We start from the raw sequence: 23,796 nt of genomic DNA on the forward strand, positions 1-23,796 counted from the left end.
ATGAATCGGCGATCCAAAATTAAATTGATGAAAGCACAGCCTTTCAGTATGTATTCGGGGTATATGAAGAACCATCAACTGGTCCTTATTACGGAGAGTTGAACGGCAAACATGAAAAGACTTACGCACAGATGTTCTCCAACAACGCCCTGCCGAGGCCCAAGGGCATCAAATCCCAAACGACAGCATAACATATAGTACTCTCCATCATCCGCGCAGAAAACTCCGACGGGAGTTTCAGGCAGCGTAATGAAGAGTCTCTACGAAGTGCGATTCTGCGGGGCGCACCAATTGGGGCCAATTGCTTTACAACTTGATCTAAGAGAGTTTCGACTAGTCGTTCTATTACTTATCCCCTTATGCTTGTCTGTGACACTCTGTTCCACTTATCAGACTCTGAAAAGGCGCGGGCAAGCCGCATCGGAAGAGCCTGCCGATGAGCCCATTCTAAGCCAAGCGGTACAGAGCGGACAGACCTAACCTTTTACGAAGAAAATATCCTCGAATGCACCTCGACTAACATGTCCCTTTGTAGTATCCCGTATCTTAGATTTAAATTTACGACCCGAGGGTCGAGAGCCGAACAGCACGTCCCAGCCTCATTTAGCGCGATTGGCGTCCGTTCTGAGGCAATGTACATAAGACAATAACCGTAAATCGGATCTAAGGAATCTGGAGTATTCTGCGCGTGGGCTTTGTGAGACTTTTAAGAAGCGCCAAAAATTACCAAATACAGTCCTAGTCCCCATCCTCCATTACCTACCCCACGCATTGTAGTGCTCTTTTCAAGTCTTGGCTCTGAGCTTCACAGCCTCATCCAAGGGAATTTCCATACTTCGTACTTTCTAAGTATTCCAAATGCAATCATCCAACAAATCGAAGCGTGATACATCCAATGGTATTCTCAATATCTCACATGACTTTTGAGAGCGTCGAGTCAACTCTTCGTTCATACCAGAAACCCAACTTGACTTTGAATAAGTGGCTAAGTCCTAGGACGTAGATGCTACCTCGTTTTATCTAGTCTTCTGGCTTCACCGATAATTTTGACTTCTAGCCTCATCAAGGAAAATGCGGCAAGCTCCGAAGTTGTGCAGACGGTAGGGCAACAAAGATAAGGCTGCTTTTGGCTCTTGGCACTCGACAAGCCCCAACTATCAAGTCGCCTGGGTAGCAGCCGAGGAACAACTCCTCCAACTCCATGGCATCCTCGGAACGCCTTTCTTACTCCACGAGCGCATCAGGCCGCTTGTTTTTTCTCCCTCACAGGCTTGATGTTGTAACAGGCGACTCTATGGCAAACACCGCGGGATTTGGCTAGCTTGAACCGTCAAACGTGAGAGTTCTCGGTTCCGGCGGGACCTACTGCGCGGGTCACAGGGGGCGCTTCGCGGCGGCCTATGCATCTCTCGGCCGGAGTCATCGGGTAGATCATGAGGAACTCGACAGCATCCAGACCCGAGAATTTTGCCACAATCACGAACGGAAAACCTCTGCAGTCATCGGCGCATGATCATGAGAAGGTTACCTGGCTCTGATACTTCACGATGACCGCGCCATCCGGCTCTGGAAAACAGCGTGATCCAGACTTCGGCGTCATTGACAATCATCTAGCGAGGAAGCCCCGGATTACTAGCCCGGGAGTCGGGGGGCGATTCCGACGAGTAAGCTTTCGGCAGCTTCGGCGAAGACGGCGGGATGCGCCGGAATTGAAGAGAAAGAGGCATTCACAGAAGATGAAGGGATCGAATGTCAATGCAGATTGACGACATTGCCACGATAGCGATACCAAAGGATAGATCGGGATTGGAGATGGTTTGGTGGACCTGGTTCTGAAAGCTCGCAGCTCCTCCATACATCCATGATCCGCCTGACCCATCATCCAGGCAACAGGATGATGATTCGGATTTCCCCCACGGATCCCACAAATTAGACTCTTTGCCATTGATGGCTCGAGTCTAGAATTGCTGTCAAACCCGGCTCCAAAAGGTTCCTCGAGATTGACATGTACTTATGAAGATGAAGCAAGAAGCTTTATTGCGGTTGGTCATGTAAGTCCGGCCAAAATCCGTCGTCGTCAGCAAGACTTACCTTCAGGAAGAAAGCATGGAATTCAACCGAACAGGGCCTCGTTGTTTCTGAAAGAGTAAGAGTGGTCAAGTGAGTAGATCATTGAACACAAGACACATCATATGACGTCTCTTACCCGACAACTTGTCGCCGGTGGTGGCCGCAGGACATGTGTGTGCTAGACCCAGTATTCCTAGACGGACAGCTGAGGTAGGCATAAATACATAAAAGGAAGCAGAGACTCTCAACGAGGTTCAAGGACAATCTGACTGTTCTATCATCTTCTCATGTATGATCTCGGGTTCGAGTTACTGATGGACTGATGTTGAGACATATTCTTTATGAGTACGGAACATGGCTAATTCAAGAAATTTCCATTCCCACCTTATAATGCAACATTTACTACGGACAGTCCCATTTTGCCTCTATACATGGATAGAGCTGCTTAAGATCGACGCATACAAGCACCTGGTGCTGTTCGTCATACCTCACGATGTAGCGACTCTACTCGGGCCGAAAGGAAAGATGCGTCCAACGAAAGTCTGCATGCAATTCGTTTAAGATCATGCTTGCTGCTACCACGTATTATTGTGAAAAGGTATTGTGAGTAAGGCAGACACTCAAATTGACTTGGAATTCCAAAGCTGGGCAAGTATTATTGGACCGTAAGGGACCTCCACTAAGCTAGTCAATACCCGGCGCATTCCTACGATATTGTCTCATTGTACTATTGCTCACAGCTGAGGGGTTGCCGAAACACGTTCCCTAAATCACCGTAGGTAACATGGTCATCTCAGTGAAGGCCTATACTAATTTCTCACCGGTAAATGTCAAAGTCATTGCATAGGCTATCAAACATGGCCTATCAAATCGACTCACTTCTCCATTTCGTCTGACCGGTCATGTGAGACAGAGCCTAGACTGACGCCTCGATACCCAATCAAGAACCTGAATAGCTGAAATTCAGGTTGGAAAGACTGAAAATAGTGGCTTACCAACAGTACCAGCATAATGGCAACTTTGGTCCGCATCATGATGTATTACTTGACAAGTTGTCACCCGAATGTGAGAATAACTGTGTCTCAGCTCTCACAATATGGCAAAGTCTGACCAAGGTATAGTCACTTAATAGGTGCTAGACCAGTAATACGACCAAACAAGATGCATGCGTGTGGACAATCGTTCCCGTTGTACGCAATAGGCTATTGTCCTGTCATACAACGTTTCTGTGCCGCTTCAAGATTAAGAAAGGCATTGGTCTTCCCATCCATCAGGGCTTACTGTTGCATGCGTGCGTTTGATTTATACAACCAAACATGGGAAGCGGGCAAAGACAGACATCGTGAGATGTGGCTTACACCGCTACGATGTTGGCTGGAACGTTGTAGCTCATGCGTTGAAATGCGTAACTAAACCTAGTGAGCGAGGTCGTGACACAGTGAAACTTCCAACTGAGATCAGGATGACGTTGGAAGGGACAGAGTCTTTGTAGCGAATTCATAGTCAGCACGGCTGGAGTCAATAAGCTGGTTTTGTTATATAAAGAAGACCGAGACCGCTGTTTGCAAACCTCTTGGAGCAAGCTCAACAGCCACCACAAAACCCTTCATCCCAATCAGAGCCTCTCAAAATGCTTCTCGCCAATATTGTAGTTCTCCTGGCCGCAAACCTTGCCACTGGCGCTGCTGTCGCCGTAGGCACCTCGTCAGACGTAATCAACCTCGACGCTACGGACCTCCAGCGCCGCGCCGCTTGTGCCGCAGCCGGCGTTGTCAACGGCCAGTGCGGCCGGTACTACCGCGGCACCGGCTGTAGCGACCAAATCGGAGCAATCGGGCCCGGCGTAAGTCTCATCTTTTTGAATCCCTCCTCCCTGGCCCCCGTACCACCTTCCAAACTCCCTCGTCACAACTTAACATAACGAAAGAAGCCCTGAAAGACACGAGACTGACTTGGACCTCGACTACCCCAACAGAGATGCAGCGGACAATGCTACTCCTCCTCCGACGCCATCGCCAGCCTTAGGGCCGTCGGCGACGGGACCTATGGGACTAACTGTCACCTGTACTATGACAGCAACTGCCAGAACCAGATTGGCGAGACTGGAAACGCTATTGTTGGTGGCGGGAAGTGTTACACGCCTCCGAGCGGGCAGACTGGGCATAGCTTCTTGTGCTGGTATAGGTGCTAGACTGCTAATCGCAGTACGGTCGAACTGGGACCGAGCTAGAATGATGGCATCAGCAAACTGATTCAAATTACGCCTCGCAGCTGAATTATTGTAGTGGTTCAGTAGGTTACTGATAGGAAGCTTGCGATGAACAATGGAAATCTCTTGATGGTGAACTTGGACTGAAATGCCAGGAGGTTCCAGCATAGCCTTAACGATCATGCGACATAACCTTGTAGTAATCTTATGTTGATTACCCTAAAAGGAGAAAGCTACGTGACGAGGACTTTGAAATATTCGATAGATCTGAGTTCCGATAAATTGTGATGGGACCGCGAGATGGTCGACTTCTTTTGACGACTGATTGGGTCAAGCGACTATCGTTACACCTCATTCTTTGCGACTCTGATGATAGTCAACTTCAAACATCGCAGACATCTCCTAGAGAAGAAAAGTCAGAGAGAAGATCAGACGTGATTATTTGATTCGCCCCTTATTTCACCTCAAGGCTAAGTGCTTAGAGCCAAGTCTGAATTCGTCATATCACCCGCTAACAGTTGCCCGGTTTTCCTCTCAAAGGATTGCTGACCACATGCGCGTCGCATTACTACCTTCTAGAATGAGATCAAGATCACCAAAGCCGGGCGAGGTGGGGCAACCAACACCAAGTGTAGATAAGAACCTAGAATTGATCCATATCTACTTGAGATCCAAATGCTTCGTTTCAGACGGATTGAAAGCTCTCGGTAGCAATATGCCCAATCTCAAGATGAAGCTCGCCATCTTATCCCTCCTCGCCTCGGTCGCGAGCGTCCGCGCAGCAGCCAGCAACACCAACTCTTCACACCCCAACAACCCTCTCACCGTGAGAACTTCAACCGGCACATTCACAGGAATAATCGACCCAGACGCCCCAAACACCCTCCAATGGCGCTCCATCCCCTTCGCCGAACCCCCCGTCGCATCCCGCCGCTGGCTCCCTCCCGCAAAGCTCCGACCCAACAACACCACCAGACCCCAATACGCCACAAAATTCCCGCCATCATGCCCTCAATTCGTATCTTCCGTAGAATCCATGTGGAATCTGCCCCTCACAAAGGGGAACCTCATCTACAACGGCGCCCAAAACGACACCTCGGGCCTGGAGGGCGAAGCAACCTCCGAAGACTGCCTCTACCTCGCAATCTGGAAGCCCACAACCCCGCCGCCCACGAAAGCCGGCTTTCCCGTCCTCTTCTTCATGACGGGCGGCGGCTTCGTCATGGGCGGCATCGACCTCCCCTGGCAAATCCCGACATCGTGGGTCGAGCGCTCCCAGTCGGCCATCATCGTGACGATCAACTACCGCGTCAACATTTTTGGCTTCCCCAACGCGCGCGGGCTAGCCACGGAGTGCATATCACAGAATCTAGGCATACTGGACCAACGCGCAGCTTTGGAATGGGTACAGGAGAATATCGCGGCCTTTGGCGGCGACCCGGCCCGCATTATGCAGTGGGGCCGGTCCGCAGGGTCAGTCAGCGCGGACATCCACGCCTACGCGTACTACGACGACCCGATCGCCCAGTCATATTACATGGAATCCGGCGTCGTGCAGTCCGGAATCGAAGCGGATCTGACCTTCTCTAATTTTACCTTCGTCGCGCAGAACGTAGGCTGCGGATCCCCCTGCGGCGCCGACTGCGAAGACGAGGACGGCACGGCGGAGCTGGACTGCATGCGCCGGGTATCACCCACACAAATCAGCAACTTCATCGGCCAATACACCGACCGGGGCGAAGCGCCAGCAATATTCTTCTCCCTGGTCCAGGACGAACGCATCATCTTCCGCGACTACGAAGCCCGCGCAGCAGAGGGCAAACTAGCCCGCCGTCCGGTCCTCATCTCCCTAACAGCCAACGAATTCTCCTCGCTGGTCCCCTGGCCGAAGGAGAACCTGACAGAAGGGCCCTGGCAGACGCTGGTCACGGAGGCCGACGTCGTGTGGGTGTGCGCGGCGTACGCCGCCACCGTCGCGCGGAACCAGCTGAGCACCACCGAGGCCCCTGTGTTCCGGTTCCAATATGCAGCCGAGTTCCCTAATTTGAATGTGTATGACTGGCTGGGCGCGTATCACAATAGCGAGACACCTTTAGTGTTTGGTACGTATGGGCTGTTGAATCATATTGCGCCGACGACAGAGTTCGAGGTTGAGGTGAGCCACGCGATGCAGGATCGCATCATGGCGTTTGCTGAGGATCCATATCATGGTCCGCAGAAGAAGTTCGGATGGGAACCACGAGTTGTGAGTGAGGCGACCGGGGGAGACGTCCTTCGGTTCGGAGCGGGTGGGAAAGTGGTGGAGCGGATTGATGGCGTTGAGATGGATGGTGTGTGTACAGGGTTAGGCGAGTATGATCCCTTCCCGTAGATGGTTGTGACGATAGAGAACTGGTATGATGCTTTCAACATCAGTAGTTTCGCGTCAAGGATTTATGAATTATTACCATCCTCGGAGATGCGCTGCTCTGGCTGATAATCCGCACCATGTGAAGACTTCGGCCTCACAGGAGGATTGACGGGGTAAGTAATGAGCACACGCCTGAAGACAGGTGGACAATAGAAGGAATATTGCATTATTCGTGATTTACTTTATTATGACTATGTCTATCTAGTAGATAAGACTAGGTTTAGGGTATCAAGGATCGTGAAATCAACTTTTGGAGCTCAGGTAAGGCCCGGGGGCCCCATATGGAGTAGACATTACTTTGCGACCTGGCGCCTGGTACCAACATAACTGTTACGTCTGCTCGCAGAGGGAGTGCCTCTGGGAGTGCCGCGGGGCGTAACACGGTTCTCGCCAAAGAAGCGCGAATTTTGGCTGTAAGAACGTCCGTACGCCGGACGATCAGGGCGCTCAGCACCAGAAGCGCCGGAGGCAACACTCGCGCGCCTGTCCGCACCCGCAACATGGCTGACGCGACGACCGCCCGCATCATCTCTGGCGCCGGCCAGCTTCTGAGCGAACGGCGAGCGTGCGCGCAAGGTAGGGCCCTTCCAGTAGATGACATAGACAGCGACGACAAGAATAAATGAGATGCAGAACAGGATCGTGCAAGCATACTCAAGGTTCTTTCCGGTACCTGCGCCAATGTTGGTGAAGAAAGGCGTGGCAGGGACGGTAAGGACACCTGCAAGGAAGTCACGGGCCCAACCGTTGCCGCCAGTTGCTGACGCGGAGTATGGTCCGTAGGCACAGATCATGTAGTCAATGGTGGCCATGTAGATGGCGTAATTGGCGATACCCACAATGGCTGCGAAGACCATAGAGCCGATCCAGTGGATGGGAGGTCCCTGAATAGTCCAGGCAAAGCCAATCAAGCCAATAGGCAAGCAAGGCGCGGTGTACAAAAGGAACCAAAGACGAGACTCGTACTGTGCTCTATCATCGTTCGGTTTGGCCGCACGCTCCTTGATGTTGCGCTTGATGGCAGGGATGAAGAGGAGCCATGCGAGAACATAGCCGATACCAATGGGAATGAAGGCCAGCCCAACCTGAACGGTGGTGAAGTTCCACTGTCCATAGACGAGAACGAACGACTGGATGAACATGAAGATGAGTGCGTCAGAGAAACCGGAGAGAAGTGACAACACCAGAACGATAGGCTCGGTGAGGAACATCTTGAAGGGACGGATCCAGGTCGTGATGACCTCCTTGGCCGAGAAGCGGTCCTTGAAGGGGACGAGCTCGTCGGGACCCCAGATGTTGGGGTTGCCCTCCTTTCTGCGCCTCTTGGCGATGCGGTTCATCATGATAGTTGTGCGTGTCTCAGGAACGGTAAGGGCGTGGACGGCCTGGACCGCAACTCCAAAAATGAGCTGGACCCAGATGGACCATCTAAGCACATACATTAGTTGTCATCAATCAATATCGTATTAGTCAAATGCCACATACCTCCAGTGCAAGTATTCCTCGGTGAAGCCACCCACGATGGGACCAAGAACGGATCCTCCGACTGAGGAGAAGACGACATATGCGACAGCGTACTGCTGCTTGTCGGACTCGAATAAATCGGCAATCATACCGAGTGTGACGGAGCCACCAGCGGACGACAAGCCGCCCAAGGCGCGACCAACCATGATGGTCGCAAAGTTGGGCGCCAGAGCCACGGGAATCTGCCAAATATTGACGAGGAATAGCGAGAGCTGGAGAACCGGCCAGCGGCCAAATTCCTCTGACCACGGGGCCCAAAGTTCGCAGCCAAAGGCGTAAAGCACGAGGAAGATCATGGCACCGCAGCGACCGGCCTGGGCGCTGACGTTGAACTCCTCCGAGATGCCGCCGATGGCATTGGAGTAAAGCGAGGTGTTGAAGTTCATCGAGACCTGGACCCAGAAGATGACGGTGAGGATGTACCACTTTTTCCACTTAGGGAAGCAGAAGCCCAGCTCTTCGTAGCAGTCGTCCTCGGTAATTTCGTACTTGTCATAGGTACCTAGCTTCTCCAGCTTGGCGCCGTTACCGTTGCCATTGAGGGCGCCGTTGCCGTTCAGGTGCTCCGAGTGATTAATGGTTGGGTCGTGCTCTTTTGAAGCTGCTGTATCGCTAGCGCTGGTACCGTCATTGACGTTGCGCTCGTCGCGGGACTCGAGCTTCTCGTTGGCGACTTCGAGGTCAGCCTGGTTGATGACCTGAGGCGGTTCCTCAGCAAATCGTGTGCCAGCCATGTTGAGCTGTTGTCATGCAGATGTAAGGTGCAGGACGGTCAACAGAAGGTCAGGGTATCGCTTCCTCCTGTTTTTCGGGAGGCCAGCCGACAACGAAGGAGGATAAGAGAGATGATTATGCGTAAGGGCAACCTCTATAGACCAAAAGTCTGGATGATTCGGGAGAACCAAGGGATCAGCCAAACCTGCCTGCTCGGGCGAGGCTTCGAGATATATCAATGGGGCGGTCAACTTCGGACGGAAGCCGAGGGACGCAGACCCTGCCGCCATGACCCAACGCGCCTGTTGCTGTCGACGTAGAGCCATGCCCAGTCGGCTTCCCAAACGTGCAGTCGCCCACCCGTGACATCACCGTCCATTGTTGGTGGCGCGAAACAGGCAACCTCTAGCGCAGCACGTCCCACTTAAACCAGACGTAGCGTTGGGGGGGCGTGGGTGTGTGGGATACGGGGGCGGGCGAGTTGAAAGGAAGACAGAAGGGTACCGTAGCAGGGCAACGTAGTAAGCAAACTGAGCACCAAAGGTAGCGTCAACCGTTCGATGGGAGCTGTAGTCGCGAGCGGTCACAGGACAATTCTGGTGAAAAATCGGGGACGGGTGCGGATCGTTGACAATGTGGATTCGCCGGAGGGAGTCCGGAGGAGGGTCGAAATGTAGTGGTTTGCGAGGAGCCCACAAGGAACGAACGTAGCGTGCCAGTCTAGCCAATATGTGGAGTAATTGAGTTTGACGCTGCCCTTGGAAACGTTTTCTTCTAGTGAGATTTTGATGGCTGAACTCGTCAACACCGTTCCTGTGCTGTCAGATTCCAGTCACGCTGCCCATCCGGACGCAGGTTTTGGTGATGTGTGGAAGTTTGCGCTTCGGCTCCTACCAGAGAAGCGTCAGAGGTGGGAGGTACGTACTTGAGGCTGGTGCCAAGTTGCGGTAGAGCGGCAGCAGACTTGGCGAAGGGCGGCTTCCAAAGCTTGTTTGCCCGTGGAAAATACCTACCACACACGCACCGTTCCGTACTGACGAACGTACCTTGTCCTGCGCGGCTCTAGTGGCGTCGCAGTTCACGACGGGAGTGGCAGGCAGCCCTCAGCTGTACCTGGCAAAGTCAAGGAACACCATGATTGGCACACCAGAAGACACAGAGATCCGCAAGGATTTAGCAATGACGATCATGGTCGTAAACTTTTTTTTTACTTCTCCCCGATTTCTTATTCCCATTTCCCGCTAACCTTGCCATGCTTAGCTGCTCTGGGAAGACTATCTCCATTTCTCTGTTTAAGCTCCCCAATGACACCAAAAGGCAGTCACCTTTCCGGGCTGCCAAACTGGGCAAAGCGGGATGCATAGCACCAACGGGCATCATTTATGACGTCGTTGGGCCGGTGGGCCCGAACATCGCCCTCGCAGAACTGGATGTAGTGTGCGGCGCCGTCTCCAGCCGTTCTGGGTCCAGTCTTTTCTCTCCAGCTTCTCTCCAGCCTTCGTTTCTTTCTCTCCATGGGACGCTCCCACGCACATGTCCATCCCATCTCCAGTTATCCAGTCACTCCCCGCAACACCATCTGTTTGATGTCCGATTACCACTTCGAGGTAGGTAGCGATGAAGCAATAATGGCATTAGGCAAGAGAGGGATAAAACAGAGTTTTTGGATGAGCCATGCCAGCTTAAGCCCTTGCTTTGTTCGTATTTCAACGACATCATATGCGCAGCCAAACTCTTACTCAGCCAGCTACCTAGTCAAAGTGAAAGCAAAGAGGATTAGACGATCAGCCACTCCCGCAGCCTCAACCGGCGCCTGGACGCTGCCAAGATTCGGATGCCTCCTGACGGCCCGAAAGTTGATGAAACGCAGTCAACTGAAGCATTCCCAGCCCTCTATCAGCCAACCATTGAATCAACCCCTTCATTTCTCTCTGTTGACCAAGGCTATTGCAGCCGCCATTCAGGTTCATTGCATGTGGATGCCTCGTATGACATCGCCTCACGACTCACGTACGCCTGTAGTCAACGTTACCTTTCCCCTCCTCAATCTGCCGACCGCTCCAGTATCATGATAGTTCAGTAACTCAGATCCAGATAATCCTGCAAGATTAGCCAATGAAGCATCCCGTCTCGTAGGGAGTGTCCGTGAACTCTCCGGTTGAGCCCGGCTTTTTGGGTGAGGGATTATGTAACACATTTTTCCAACTTCACATCCTCCACCTTTCCCTCCATTTTCCTCCACCTCGCGATATATCTGGGTCTGGAGACTCCACGAGTCCACGTGAATGCAAAATACGATTCTCCCTTCCCAATCCCTTGCAGCGGCCAATCAAACGGGATTACCCACCGAAAGTCCCGTTGCTGGATGCATAGAGCCTGAACAGGTAACCCGTCGCGAAGGAGGAAAAACAATCGCGCCCGACCGCCACAAAAAACAACCGCGAGTGTGCAATTGCGGTGAACATTTCGATTACTTAGTGTGGACTTCGAGACAAGAAGGTAGAGACTCGAGCGAAGAATCCTTTTGAAAGGCTTGCCCGCCCCGTCAGCCCTCCGGACTTACGGACCGGGTCGGCAGACTTTCGACGGACTGGTCACGAAGTGGATCGCCACCACGGTGTCCCCGTTTCGCCAAGCGAACGATTTTCAATGTTCCGGAGCTTGACCTCCTTGGCCGACGGACGATCACCGATGCCAATACGATCCGTCCGGCATTGGCGACAGGGGTAAACACGATTCCATATCCGAATTTCAACCCCTACTTCGATTCATCTATCGGTCATCTGCCGCTACCTATCCTACATAGCGATAAGTCGAGCAAATGGGATGTTTGTACTCTTCAAATCCTGGTTGAATGTTCCTCAGTTGAAACTGTCGAATTGGAAGTCCAATTCGACCTCGAGGCCGCGGGCCCGCACAGGGGCCACTTATAGACCATACTTACGATAATCGTGGCCTGCCCAACCTGCGGTTGGAACCTCCATTTTCCACCTCACGCAGAAGATCGTATAGTTCAACTAACCTCTTCGTCTACCCACGGTTCAAACCAACTACCCTGGGATAGGGATACCAACAGAAACACAAAAATGATGATTGAATACTTGGGCATCTACCAACCAAAGCCTACTGCCTAAAGTCTACCAGGACTTACTGACGGAAAGAAATCTACCTTAATCCATGGAAGCAACAATAAATGACAAGATCTCCCAGATGAAACTCTCTCTCAGTCCACCCACAAAGTCAATGAGAGATCAAACACCCTCCATCTCTCGGATAAACCTCCAATGTTCCCTGGCACTCGAGATCGCATCTAAATGAACTCTCCCTTTCACCGCGGCACCATCAAAGACATCCCGCGCAAACGCGGCCAAATCTTCACCCGACCAGAACATCGGCTGGCGACGACAGAGACCCCAGACACGCAGCATCTCCACGTGGAGAAGCCTCATCCCGCCAATCATCCACTCCGCCTCCTCGACCGTCATCCCGTTCACACTATAAGCACGGCTCGGCTTGATCCGGACGTAGGCGATGCGGGCGACGGGACTACAGACAATCTGGAACTGACTGACCCACGACCGCTCCAGACCTGGACCAGGATCGATGGGCGCCGGGAGAAAGTTGAGAAATTGGAAAGTTAGAAAGGGCACTGGGACGCCCCATGGTACCGTCCCGTGCTGCTCTTCAAATCGGCGTAGGGATGGGTTACTCGCCCACAGGCTGTTGGCTCGCGCAGCGACGACTTGTCTTGTGATGGGACCGATGCTGCGCAGGCGGCGGTAGCGGTACATCGTGAGTTGCTGATAGAGGTCCCGGTGGAACATACCTAGCTCATAGCGGATGTTGAAAGGTTTACCGGTAACTGCGCTCCCCTTGTCGAACTCGGCGCGTAGATAGGCGAGCATTGAATCATCTCGCGGAGAGGGAAGGGCGATGTCGTGAGGCGGCTGTGTGAGCCACTTACCTTGCTCGATGTGCTGATCGACGCCGGGAATAGGCGTTGAATTAATAGCGTGTACGGATTCAGAGTTCACGTTGATTAAAAACCCGTCCTCGCTTTGAATTTCTACACCGAGCGCGTGAGTACTGCCTGGTCTGAAGCTTAGAGATGCCCAATACATACCGGAACGCGGCCTGATGGCCTCCATAACCCGCCAGGGGAAGTATACCCAGTGAGAAGGATCAACATCTTGTTCCTCGTCTCCATTTCTGATTGACTGGTGCCTGATCATCACGCATGCGAGAAAGAGCTGAACCAAAGCCTCTTCATCAGAGAGAAGTGAGTAGTCGAAGATGAGGAAGGAAAACTCGTCGCCCCAGTTGAGTGAAGACTCGTGGTCGGACATGTTGGACTCTTCGTCGTCTGCGATACACGGTATGATTCTCCAGAGATTGTGCCAACTGCCAGTTATGAGCCATATGGCTATGATTTTCAACAACTGGTGAAGCGCGATGCAGAGAAAGACCACGTGGACTAGTGTCATCAATCCCATGGCAGTGATCTGAGTGGTATGTCGGTCGATGTCAGGAGTGAGTACCTTGGTTTTGATGCTTCTTGAGCAGGTGATATATATATACCAATACATTGCAACTGCTAATCTGCGGGAAACTTTTAGCTCGTCAAATTTTCCGTGAATCTCTATTCTCATGTCACGATGGGTTTGGTTTGGGTCGTCGAGTACGGCTTGGAGGCGGCCCTATCTTTTACACATGAAACCTCTTTCGCTTTGAAGAGAAAGAGAAGGGAATGACCTAGTTTTATACCGACGTGACGCATGTTACTTTAAAATAAGATGAGACACCATTGAGCTACTTTATTCACATTACGGTCTATGTTTGGAGCCCGAAACGGGCCTTCTCCTTTAAGGGCGAGTGCGAGGGGACTGGTATTAAGGCAAGCAGCAGTCGTCAGTGAAGCGCGGTAAGGTAGCTTAGGCCTCGATCATGTAAGCACATCTAAAGATCCAAAGCACCAAAAAGCAAAAGAGTTCACCCCCCCGGTGCTGGACTGGGGGCTACATCTCTTGGTGCTCATACTGGGACTCGAACTCGGGTACTCGCTAAGCCTGTCGTCGAGTAGGCTGGTTGGCGTATAATCGTTGGACCATTAACCTCTCCACCACCCAGCCAGTTTGACCTGACCCCCCGACCTAGGGGGGCGCCTGCTGGCTGGTGACAGGAATGGACTTGACGGAGTATATGAGGGCTTCTCGTGGCGTTTGCGGAAGGTGCGCCTCAGGCTTCCTGCCCTCCTGGTGACGGGAGGGAAGGAAGTGGAACCTCAACGTCTTGAGCATTGCCAGGGACGGGAGGTAGTGCGTCTCGCTCGTTTACCTTACCGAACCTGCCTTACCTAGTTAGCGATCACGATACGCACCCAATAACATGGGGGAGCCTTCCACTGGGTTGCTCATCATGTGGCAGGTTTGCCCTTGGAGTCGGACTAGGTACTATCGCTTAGCTTAAGATTTAAGTATGTCATGAAGAAAAAGCCAACACTCCCGGAACAACGTTCCATTCTAGAAAGAAATCAATTAAGCTCTACCTTATTTCCTCTCGAAAAAACTCTCCCATTCTGCTGCGTTGTAGTGCTCGTCAAAACCGAGCAGTATCCCCATCCTGAAACTACAGCGACCGTCTCGCTCAAGATTCACAAAGATCATATGTCTAATCGTCATCTCGGGTCTCATCTCATTCAATAACCTCTGCCTTCCTCTCTCCAAAACCAGTTCGCTAGGCTTTCGAAGCCCTTCACTAGCCTTATTGGCTTATCATCCTGATGCACTACCACAGCTCCTTCAAGGTGATCAATCTATCAACGGCGTTATTCGGTTTCGACCAGTGGCGATTTCCCGACCAGCTTTGGAAGAAGTCTTGAATGCTCGTAACGCCGCCTCTTGCCATCATTTGGTTAGCCCAGCGAAGCATAGTGGTGTAATGGAAGTATGCTAAGCTGAGTAAGTCTTCATCTCTCAGCCGGCATTTATTAGAATGAAGACGAATTACGTTCGAGCCAACCTCATGTTTGATGACAAATCCTTCCTCGAGATCGGGAATATGCGGCAAACCTAGTTCGCTTGATGAAGCCCCATTGACTGGAAGAGACACCGCCCAGTCAAGCCGATTACCCCGAAAGTTTTCGAATTCTAGGAGATAGGGGTTGCTGATCCACGCCTCAGTCATTGTCAGGTTCCAGGCGACATTTTGGAATGCGCGGTCTTCCAAATATTCCAGAACCCAGAATATCTGATTTAGGTCATTCTCGTAATCACTTCGTTCGTACTAGTCAACTTGTTCGCTGTAGATGTCAAAGAGTTCCATCCAGTTCACCCAAGGCTCCTTAGTCTCGGAGGGAGAACCGTGAAGCCAATCGTAATTGCTCTTGCTGCTATTTTCTCCAAGATCCAGGCCCAACTTTCAGGTTAGAAAATGAAACGCAGAGAACATCGTAGCCACTTGCCTGTCTGATACAGAGAGGATCGCATGAGGTGCCATAGCAGGTGATTCCACGACCGGGGACGAGACAAAGTGTTGAGAAGTAAGCGCTCTCCCTTCAATAACTCCACAATGAAGTTGTCGTATGTCACTTTGCCTGCAATAAGTGAATCGATATCTTCATCGTGCAATCCTCAGTAGAAGAACAAGAACGCATCCTTCCAATCGGTCTTGTTGGCGTCCGTGTTGGCGATTTGGTGTGCTGTGATGGAAGGAAGAAAAGTCTTCGCAGGGTGGGGGGGAATTAAATAGACTGAGCAAAGGTATCGCCTGCCTGTGAATTCTTTTTGACCTCGATTAAAGATGTGGCACTGTGTGTGTGTGACAAAGAGGAAAGAGCGGAGTGAAAGGGACAAACAAAAGTCAGTTGTGGAAGCGACCCTGCCTAAGGTACTGCCTAGTACCAGGTACCTTTAATGCTCGTCGAGAAAGATGTACGTGAGGTAGACACCCTGGGTGGATACCCAAGACAGTCAAATGTCATCTTTTCATTGCTCTTTCCTCCATTTGACGTCAACTTCCTCACTACCCATGGAACTAAATTGCCCTAACTAAGGTAGGTACGCTCCTGCGTTAGTGCTCGCTTGCTACTATATCTAACATGATGATTCCTTCAACAGTACCTAGTAATAGCTCAAGGCCACTTCTAGAAAGCCACACTATGAATGTGTGTATCCGTTTAACATGACAATCCCCTTGTCGACCACAACCAGCGAGATATTCGTTTGCAAAAGTAGGTAGGATGAGCCGCTGCATTGAGTTGAGGCTATGCTACCCTCCGCCAGAAGCAAGCTCAAGAAGATACTTGATGTTAGGAGTATCAAAGTTCATCAGGTTGTCGTCGATCTGTGATATTTGTTGTACATCAAGTCCCAAATCCAGCATCTGTTCACTTTCTAGTTCGAGGTGTGGAAAGCTCGGAGAATCCGAAGGCGCTGGTATTTTCGGACTTGGGATAGATAGATTTGATTCGCGGCACATCTCCCCGTAATCGACCATCGACCAGAGGGATCTTTCCCATCCTGGATCCATGACTGATTCCAGCTGCGAGTCAAGGAGTGAATCGAAAAGATAAGCGTTCGCATTGAAAGTCAGCAGCCGATGGTGCTATACTAATGTTAGCCCATATATGGCTGAAATACACCAACTCATCGAGCAATTGAAAACTTACAATCTTGGACGCATGATCCCAAAACTTTGCCATTCCTTCAAGTATTGATATGCTGTCTTGGGTTGCACTCAGTAGTTCCAAGTAACGCTGGCTCTCGGTATCCTTCTCGGTGTGCATGTGAAGCGAGAGAATGCTGCCAGCTAGGCACGCTGAATATGCGTAGAATGAAGCACCTAGATGGCACCCTACTGCTTCTGCATCGTGCAACAAATTGACCAGATCCCGAGCATGTTCATAGCTCTTCTGTGAGGCGAGGCGCATGAAACTTGATGGAACTTGACACTTGACCCTCCGAACTTGCTCTCGCACAAGGAAAGGATGGTAGAGAAGGCAGTAGCAGACATGGAATACTGTACGTGCAAAGATGACATGGCCCATTGCGGGGTGATCTATGACACCATCATCAAGCCTGTAAGTATCGACAACATTCCTAATGGGATGTTGATCGACGTGGAGGCGGGACTCGACGAGGAGAAGGAGCGATGTGATTGATGCAAACTCCGATTTCGAGTCCCAAGGGGGAGTCTCATCGGTATTGCGGTCGTGAAGAAGCCTTCGTGTGCAGCGAGCGAGTACGGATGATGCCAAGATGGCAACTGGGAATCCACTCTCAACGCCAACATCGGTGCTCCAATCGAGAAGCTGACGGAGCGTCACATTCTGGCCCCATCCGCCAGAACGAAATGTCAGCTCGTCGCAAGGTAGTCGCACATGGCAGTCCTCGTCCAAGATGGCGAAATGTCTGTGTTTGCCGAGGGAGACCAGTTTGTCGAGAAGGTAGATTGACCAGAAGGATCTCCGCCTTTCTTCCTGCTCCACCAGAGGAAGAGTTTCACTGGGCTCCTTCATCAGTTGGAGATCCTGAGCTATCCGAATCGCCATCCCAATCTTGAGCCACGCGGAGCTGGTTCGGCCGGCTGACAAAGGCGTTAGTACCAAGGAAGCCCCGGTTGTCGAAATACTCACCGGTAAAGTCAATGATGGCCAGGATATTGGTGGCTTGGGCGACCTCAAGGTTGCAAGAATCTTCCACCGTCATATGATCGCCCAGAACGGATAACCATGCTTCTCTTGCATATGCTTCAATGGCATGGGATCTGTTGTCTCGATAGTATTCGTGTTCTGAGAACCTCAAGGAAGATGCTAAAACAGCCAGAAGCACGCATTTCGAAAGCTGGCCATCCGCTAGTTTCTGCCGGAAGCTTCCCTCGTGAAAATAAGAGTATGGCTGGTTGTGACACCATTGAAAGAAAGTGTCGACCAGCGACTGCGTTACCGAATCAGGCGGGAATGTACTGAATGTTCTGAAGCGTCATTTTAGCCTTTTTTTTTCTTTTTCTCTTTTGTCCTTCGTGCTTGAGCTACCAAAGGCGCCGAAGAAGACTTACTGGGACTGTGAGCTCCCTGAACGCCAGGTAGTTGACATGTTGGGTGATGATTGGTTGACCAAATCAGGAACGCCTAAAACATCTTCGTGTTCATTTGATTGGAATTGAGGCTGCTCTTCCACAGTATTGTGGTCTTCCATAGGCATATTGGCCTCGTTGAAAGCGGCGGAACTGAGCTGTATTAGCACGACAATCCTGGGTTATAAAATCTGATGATGGACACATACCTGAATTCTTGAGATTCGCGGTCGCTCAACTGAGCTAATTTGCTTTCAATCATAGAAATTCTCTGTAGAAGGTCCGTCTAGACAGGGTCACGTCGTCAGTCTGCTGATCTTCTAGGGCCAAACACTTATAACAGTGATTACATCTTTAGTCAAGCCAAGAAGCAATGCAGTCGAGTTCCCAGAAAGGGAGGCCGAGACTGCCGAGTAGGGTTCGTATTGGCAACGCTGCATCACCCGTCGACAATTGATACATCTTGGTCGATCCCCGGAACATTTGATCTTCTTCTGCCTAAGACAGATGCCGCCATATCAGCTTCTCTGCGACTTCCACGCGACTTGGCCTTTGACAGGGCCTCCGCCAAAGAAGGGATGAAGGGCTTGGAACTCTACCGGCAACTGGTACAGGCCTGGCGGATGCGTTTGATGCCTGCGGTGGCTGGTGGTGACCTCGACTCCGGACTTCTCTCTGGCCTCGTTATGGATGATTCCGCGGGCTCCGCCATGTTGATGTTGTCTACAGTTTTCGGGCAGGGCGAAATGATGTAATGAATATAATTGCTGAAGTCCCAGACGCGCTCGTCCGCCCCAAAGTGAAATGACCGATGAGCATTGATACGGGGTAATGCTGAGCCGTAATGCGGGGTAACCGGGGTTTATGTATGTCTGCGTGGGGGCATTAACGGCCCGCAGCAGCGCAGTGGGTTCACTTCCATCGCTTTCCCCATTCTTTTCACCCGGATGAGCCAACCTGGTTGTGGGTATTACAGCTGGTTTTAAGTTGCAGCTTGTCGTTGCGGTCGACATGTCACTGTCATTGTGTCTACTCAAAGCAATTGAACTAAGCATCTAAGTACTGTACTGGATATTTCATGCTAGATCTTTGCCCGCGGAACCTGATTTAGGGAATCCCAGTCGACCTTACGCTTCTGCTGGAATTCTGCTATCCCATGGACGGCATCAGAGTCAGGCTCCATCATGGTCTTGAAAAGCCTGGAAATCCCGTCCCGCTGCTCTGGCATTCCCGCGTGCCTCCAACTTAACTTGACTAATTCTTTCGACATGCTTGAACCCCCGGGCGACGAGTGTCGAAGTTGCGTGAGGAGGGTTTTCGTTATGATGTCCAGTTCCGAAGGCGTCTCAGCAACCATCGAGATGGCGCCAGCAGACTTCAACTCGGAAGCTGTCAGAGACCGTGCTGTGAGCATGGCTTCCCTCGAGAGTCCAAATCCCCATTCCCTGATGACGTATCTCGAAATTACGGCAGGACACATGCCAAGTTTGGCCTCAGACAATGTGAAGCTTGCCGAGCTGATGGAAATCCTGATGTCGCAAGAAAATGCTAATCCAATGCCACCGCCGAAAGCCGGCCCTTGTATGCAGGCGACCGTGACCTTTGGAGAGTTGTCGATGAGCTCGAATAAGTCTGTCAATGCCTGGAACAGCTTCGAACTTGCGTCACCGCCCCGGCCGACTGCCTGTGCGGCCTGGCTCAGGTCCATCCCAGTGCAGAAGAATTTGCCATTTGCGCTAATAAGAACACGAGATATTGAGGCGTCGCTCTCAAATGACTTGAATGCCTGGATGATCTCGGATATCATCGGAAAAGTGAGGGTATTTCCGTTTCGAGGCTTGTTGAGAACGATATTACCGTTCGCTCCAGCCCGCCGAACGACAACGTTGTCAGACTGTTCCAAGATTGACCACTCCAACGCCTCCTTTGGCCGATCGGTGATCTTCGATGATTTTGTTGATGAGATCTTCGATTTGCTGGCGAGAGCCGCTCCAGCCCGGCTGTCGTTGGGTTTCGCTAGGGCCTGGGAGATCCAAACCCCGATGTCAACTACTTGCTGGAGGTCTACACCGGTATCAACCCCAGCTTGCTGAAACAAATATACAACATCTTCCGTAGCCACATTACCCTTAGCACCTGGTGCAAAAGGGCAACCGCCTAGGCCGCCAACGCTGCTATCAAAGGTTCGTAGACCGCATTCGTACGCCGTCCACACATTGGCTAGAGCTTGCCCGTAGGTATCGTGGAAGTGGCCAGCTAATCTCTCGGTATGGATGTTCTGAGCCTTGAGATATTCAAGTAGCCGTCGAACGTCTGGTGGTGTTCCGACACCCAAAGTATCTCCAAGGCTGACTTCGTAGCAGCCCATATCGAGTAAGCTTCGCACAGCGCGGGAGACTGCAGGTAAAGGAGTAGGACCGTCGAAAGGGTCGGCAAAGATGCAAGAGACGTATCTGCCATAAGAGAAACGAAGTTAGATGACTGTATATAGAGGCTGAAACACCAACAAACATTCCAGGAAAGAAAAACGAACTCACCCCCTCACAAGCACCCCGGCTGCACTGGCCACCGAGGCCACCTGCTTGGCACGCTCCAAGCTCTCATCGACAGTGCAGTTGATGTTTGCTCGACTGAAGCCTTCTGTCGCACTGACGAAGACAGCCACTTCCCTAACACCATGTTCGAGGGCGATGCGTAAGCCTTTGGTGTTCGGAACCAAAACTGGCATACGCAGTGTACCATTGGTTTGTTGCCACCTCTTCACAACAGGGGCGGAAAGTATTTTGCGGCAATCTGCAAGTTGCGGTATGGCCTTTGGTGAAACGACAGACGTGATTTCGACATTCTGGAGTCCTGCATCCTGTAATCTTTGGATGAGTTCCAGCTTCGTCGACGTATCCACCACCGTCTTGATATTTTGAAGGCCGTCACGAGGCCCAACCTCGACGATTCTCACAGTCTTGGAGCCCGCCATATTGGATCGAGGTTTAGCAGTAGAAGAGAATGCCAAAGATCGCTGTAAGTGGCCTGCAGGAGCCCTTGTGTGCATCCTTCCCATCCAAGAATGCTCCCGTCGGCTTTGCTCTCCAGGTCGGTCCCGGACCGGGTGGGCCCTGGTACGTACCTAACAGCCACCTCGGCTGGAAATCTGGGGTACGCCGGGATTCCGGACCGCCCGGCTAAGGTTGGATAGGTACCTGACTTCCACCCCAAGTACCCAATTGAATGACTCAAGACTGTCATCTTCCAATTGTTCTAATCCCCTCTCCTTAGGATCCACACCCTCGTGGTTAAGGTTCATGACCCCGAGCTTACACCTCATACCGTACCACGTGCATGGTCGCATTTGAACGGGCTTAGAACACGAGGATCGCAGTCCATTATATTTGAGCATGAGGGTGAAGGTCTAATCTGGTCAAAGTGATGCTGCTACCCTTAATGCTGGAGTAAGGGAGACTTTACCAAATTAAATGCGCAGATTGAGAGGACTCGGAAAATGGTTCATATAATTATACAGAGCATAACCTAAATACGATCAAATTCTTGCTAGGAAACGATGTGATTCAGCACTCTTTTGGCCAGACAACCCCACAATCTCCAAGCACATTCCAAGAACATCACGAGTGTCCCTCGGGTCAATGATACCATCATCGATAAGCATCGAGCTGGTTGCATAGCTCGTCGAATCTCTGTACGCATCCTCCCGTAACTGCGCTGCCTGGGCTTTGATCTGCTCTGGGGAGAGCTTGCTACCGCCATTTGACTTGGTTCTGATGGTTTCTACAACACCTGCAAGCTGATCTGGGCCCATGACACTGCATCGCCCCGTCGGCCACGTGAAGAGGAATCTTGGGCAGTATGATCGGCCGCACATGGCGTAGTTGCCGGCTCCGTAAGATGCTCCAAGGATGATGCTAATATGAGGGACCGTTGAGCAGCTTACCGCGGACACAAGTTGTGCGCCTGCTTTGATGATTCCAGAATGCTCTGCTTTAGTACCTACCATGAAGCCAGTGACATTGTGGAGGAAAATGATTGGCGTATTTCTAAAGCTGGGTCAGCTAGAACGAGGAAAAGCTCTGAGCTTAAGAGACTTACTCCTGGTTGCAAAGCCGAATAAACTGCGCGGCTTTGAGGGCCTCGTGTGGATGGATCACAGGAGTCTGGTTCGCCACAATGCCAGCACGAAACCCTTCATTGTATATGTATCAGTGAACCTTGTTTGTGAAAGGTGATTGGGTGATGAACAGCTCCTTACCGAGGATGTCCGCCCAAGCCGTCAGCATATTCGTTCCGTAGCTCGGCTTGAAGATAGCCATTCTGGAGTCATCAACAAGTCGGAGCAACACCTCGCGCATGTCGAATGGTTTACGAATGTCGGTGTTCAACAGATAGAGGAGATCATCGATAGAATACCGAGGAGGTACAGGGTCTGACGTATTGGGGAGTAGGCGACTGGGCTCCGGGGTGCGAAGTGTTGCAACCCATTCGCGAGCTTTCTGAATAGCATCAAACCTGTCATAATGGTGTCAGTTAGATGAAGACCTAAGCAAGATCGAGAGTTCCATACTCGTCCATCGCGATCTGATCAGCCAGTCCGGTTGTTGATGCATGAATCTTGGCCCCGCCCAGCTCTTCGGCAGTGACCACCTCGGAAGTGGCCATCTTCACTAGTGGAGGTCCTCCCAGAAACACTTGAGCCTGATTCTCCACGAAAATGGTGTAATCAGAAAGCGCAGGATGATAGGCGCCTCCAGCAGTTGAGGAGCCAAAGACAATGGCACACGAAGGTTTGCCTTGCTGAGATCGTATCGCTAGATCACGAAAGAGTTGGCCACCTTTATGGAAGACTCGAAACTGTTGAGGTAAGAAAACACCGGCCTTTGATAGTCAGAATATTTTCATTCCGCTTGGTGATGGTAATCCTACCGACTGAACCAGTGAGATTAGAGGCAGATCGTTCTCGAATCCTATTTCAAGTATACGGTTGACCTTGAGGACTGCCCTTATGTTAGGAGTCTGGCCTCGAGAGAAATGGAGAATAAGCCCTCACCTGTCATCTCGTTCCAAGCTCCTCCACTCTGCGTTGGGATATGCGACATAAGAAGGCATGGCCGTTGACTCGTTCTCTGTTAGAAATGGATCGATAACCAGTGCTCCCAAGTGAACTCACCTAACAAGGCCGATACCTGCAATGATATTTGCGCAGGAGTTAGACCCGGAGATCCTGAACCCCGCGAAGCATCCTAACTCAAGAAACGGCGAGTCTGCATCGAGCAGTAACGCAATCCTGTCTCGTGCTTCATTGGACCGTGCTAGTCAGCTCAATTGTCTCAATATGTTAATTACCAAAAAGCGACTTACGCAGCAGTTGGTGTCTCGTTTGGTGTCTCAATGTGGAAGCCTCATCCCCTTCCGAGGACACATCTTTCAGATAACTGTCAAATTCTTGCAAAACCGGCTCCCATGCTTGACGATTCGCTTGGAAGTTGGATGCAGTGAGGTCAACGGTTGACTTCTCGACGGGAAAAAGCTGCTCAATCATGTTGATCAAATTGAGGGAAGAGGTAAAGCTGTGGGTATCGAGCAGAGTCAGTTGCGTCTTGGTCGCGTGTGACTCGGTAGAAGTACTGGGTTTCTGAGTATGGGTCGGGGCATTGGCGCTCTGCCGGACCGATCCCCGCGTGCCCCTCGGGCCCCGGTTGGCCCACCTCGATGTCGGCTATCAGACATCCGGGGAACAGTATTTATGACTTATGGTATGTAGATTAGTTTTCATAGACGAAATCTCGCATCT

The 23,796-nt window shown here is 51.4% G+C and overlaps 7 protein-coding genes across 7 annotated transcripts; 3 read left to right on the forward strand and 4 right to left on the reverse strand.

Moving 5' to 3' along the window:
- Nucleotides 1–3,700: 3,700 nt before the first annotated feature.
- CABS01_13961 (uncharacterized protein) lies at nucleotides 3,701–4,261 on the forward strand (the record flags this gene model as incomplete). Its single annotated transcript, XM_060547302.1, has 2 exons — nucleotides 3,701–3,913; nucleotides 4,046–4,261. 2 exons carry the CDS (start codon nucleotides 3,701–3,703, stop codon nucleotides 4,259–4,261), a joined length of 429 nt encoding a protein of 142 aa, XP_060394415.1.
- Nucleotides 4,262–4,994: 733 nt separating this feature from the next.
- On the forward strand, nucleotides 4,995–6,650 carry CABS01_13962 (fumonisin esterase; the record flags this gene model as incomplete). The annotated part of the gene is made up of 1 exon (XM_060547303.1): nucleotides 4,995–6,650. The coding sequence occupies one exon, from the start codon at nucleotides 4,995–4,997 to the stop codon at nucleotides 6,648–6,650; it is 1,656 nt and encodes a 551-aa protein (XP_060394416.1).
- Nucleotides 6,651–6,982: 332 nt separating this feature from the next.
- CABS01_13963 (major facilitator superfamily transporter) lies at nucleotides 6,983–8,947 on the reverse strand (the record flags this gene model as incomplete). Its single annotated transcript, XM_060547304.1, has 2 exons — nucleotides 6,983–8,117; nucleotides 8,175–8,947. 2 exons carry the CDS (start codon nucleotides 8,945–8,947, stop codon nucleotides 6,983–6,985), a joined length of 1,908 nt encoding a protein of 635 aa, XP_060394417.1.
- Nucleotides 8,948–10,513: 1,566 nt separating this feature from the next.
- Nucleotides 10,514–10,999, forward strand: CABS01_13964 (uncharacterized protein; the record flags this gene model as incomplete). The annotated part of the gene is made up of 1 exon (XM_060547305.1): nucleotides 10,514–10,999. One exon carries the CDS (start codon nucleotides 10,514–10,516, stop codon nucleotides 10,997–10,999), a length of 486 nt encoding a protein of 161 aa, XP_060394418.1.
- A 1,179-nt stretch (nucleotides 11,000–12,178) lies between these two features.
- On the reverse strand, nucleotides 12,179–13,273 carry CABS01_13965 (uncharacterized protein; the record flags this gene model as incomplete). The annotated part of the gene is made up of 2 exons (XM_060547306.1): nucleotides 12,179–12,993; nucleotides 13,051–13,273. The coding sequence occupies 2 exons, from the start codon at nucleotides 13,271–13,273 to the stop codon at nucleotides 12,179–12,181; spliced, it is 1,038 nt and encodes a 345-aa protein (XP_060394419.1).
- Nucleotides 13,274–15,209: 1,936 nt separating this feature from the next.
- Nucleotides 15,210–15,412, reverse strand: CABS01_13966 (uncharacterized protein; the record flags this gene model as incomplete). Its single annotated transcript, XM_060547307.1, has 2 exons — nucleotides 15,210–15,322; nucleotides 15,376–15,412. 2 exons carry the CDS (start codon nucleotides 15,410–15,412, stop codon nucleotides 15,210–15,212), a joined length of 150 nt encoding a protein of 49 aa, XP_060394420.1.
- Nucleotides 15,413–16,193: 781 nt separating this feature from the next.
- Nucleotides 16,194–23,544, reverse strand: CABS01_13967 (3-hydroxymethyl-3-methylglutaryl-CoA lyase; the record flags this gene model as incomplete). The annotated part of the gene is made up of 13 exons (XM_060547308.1): nucleotides 16,194–16,268; nucleotides 16,594–17,510; nucleotides 17,560–17,690; nucleotides 17,982–18,152; nucleotides 18,209–18,285; nucleotides 18,545–18,702; nucleotides 19,131–20,452; nucleotides 20,537–20,958; nucleotides 21,616–21,913; nucleotides 22,098–22,191; nucleotides 22,258–22,514; nucleotides 22,570–22,813; nucleotides 23,364–23,544. 13 exons carry the CDS (start codon nucleotides 23,542–23,544, stop codon nucleotides 16,194–16,196), a joined length of 4,347 nt encoding a protein of 1,448 aa, XP_060394421.1.
- Between the last annotated feature and the right edge of the window lie 252 nt (nucleotides 23,545–23,796).

This window comes from Colletotrichum abscissum, assembly GCF_030869225.1.
Source record: "Colletotrichum abscissum strain IMI 504890 chromosome Unknown Scaffold_49.1, whole genome shotgun sequence".
In the NCBI taxonomy this organism is placed as follows: domain Eukaryota; kingdom Fungi; phylum Ascomycota; class Sordariomycetes; order Glomerellales; family Glomerellaceae; genus Colletotrichum; species Colletotrichum abscissum.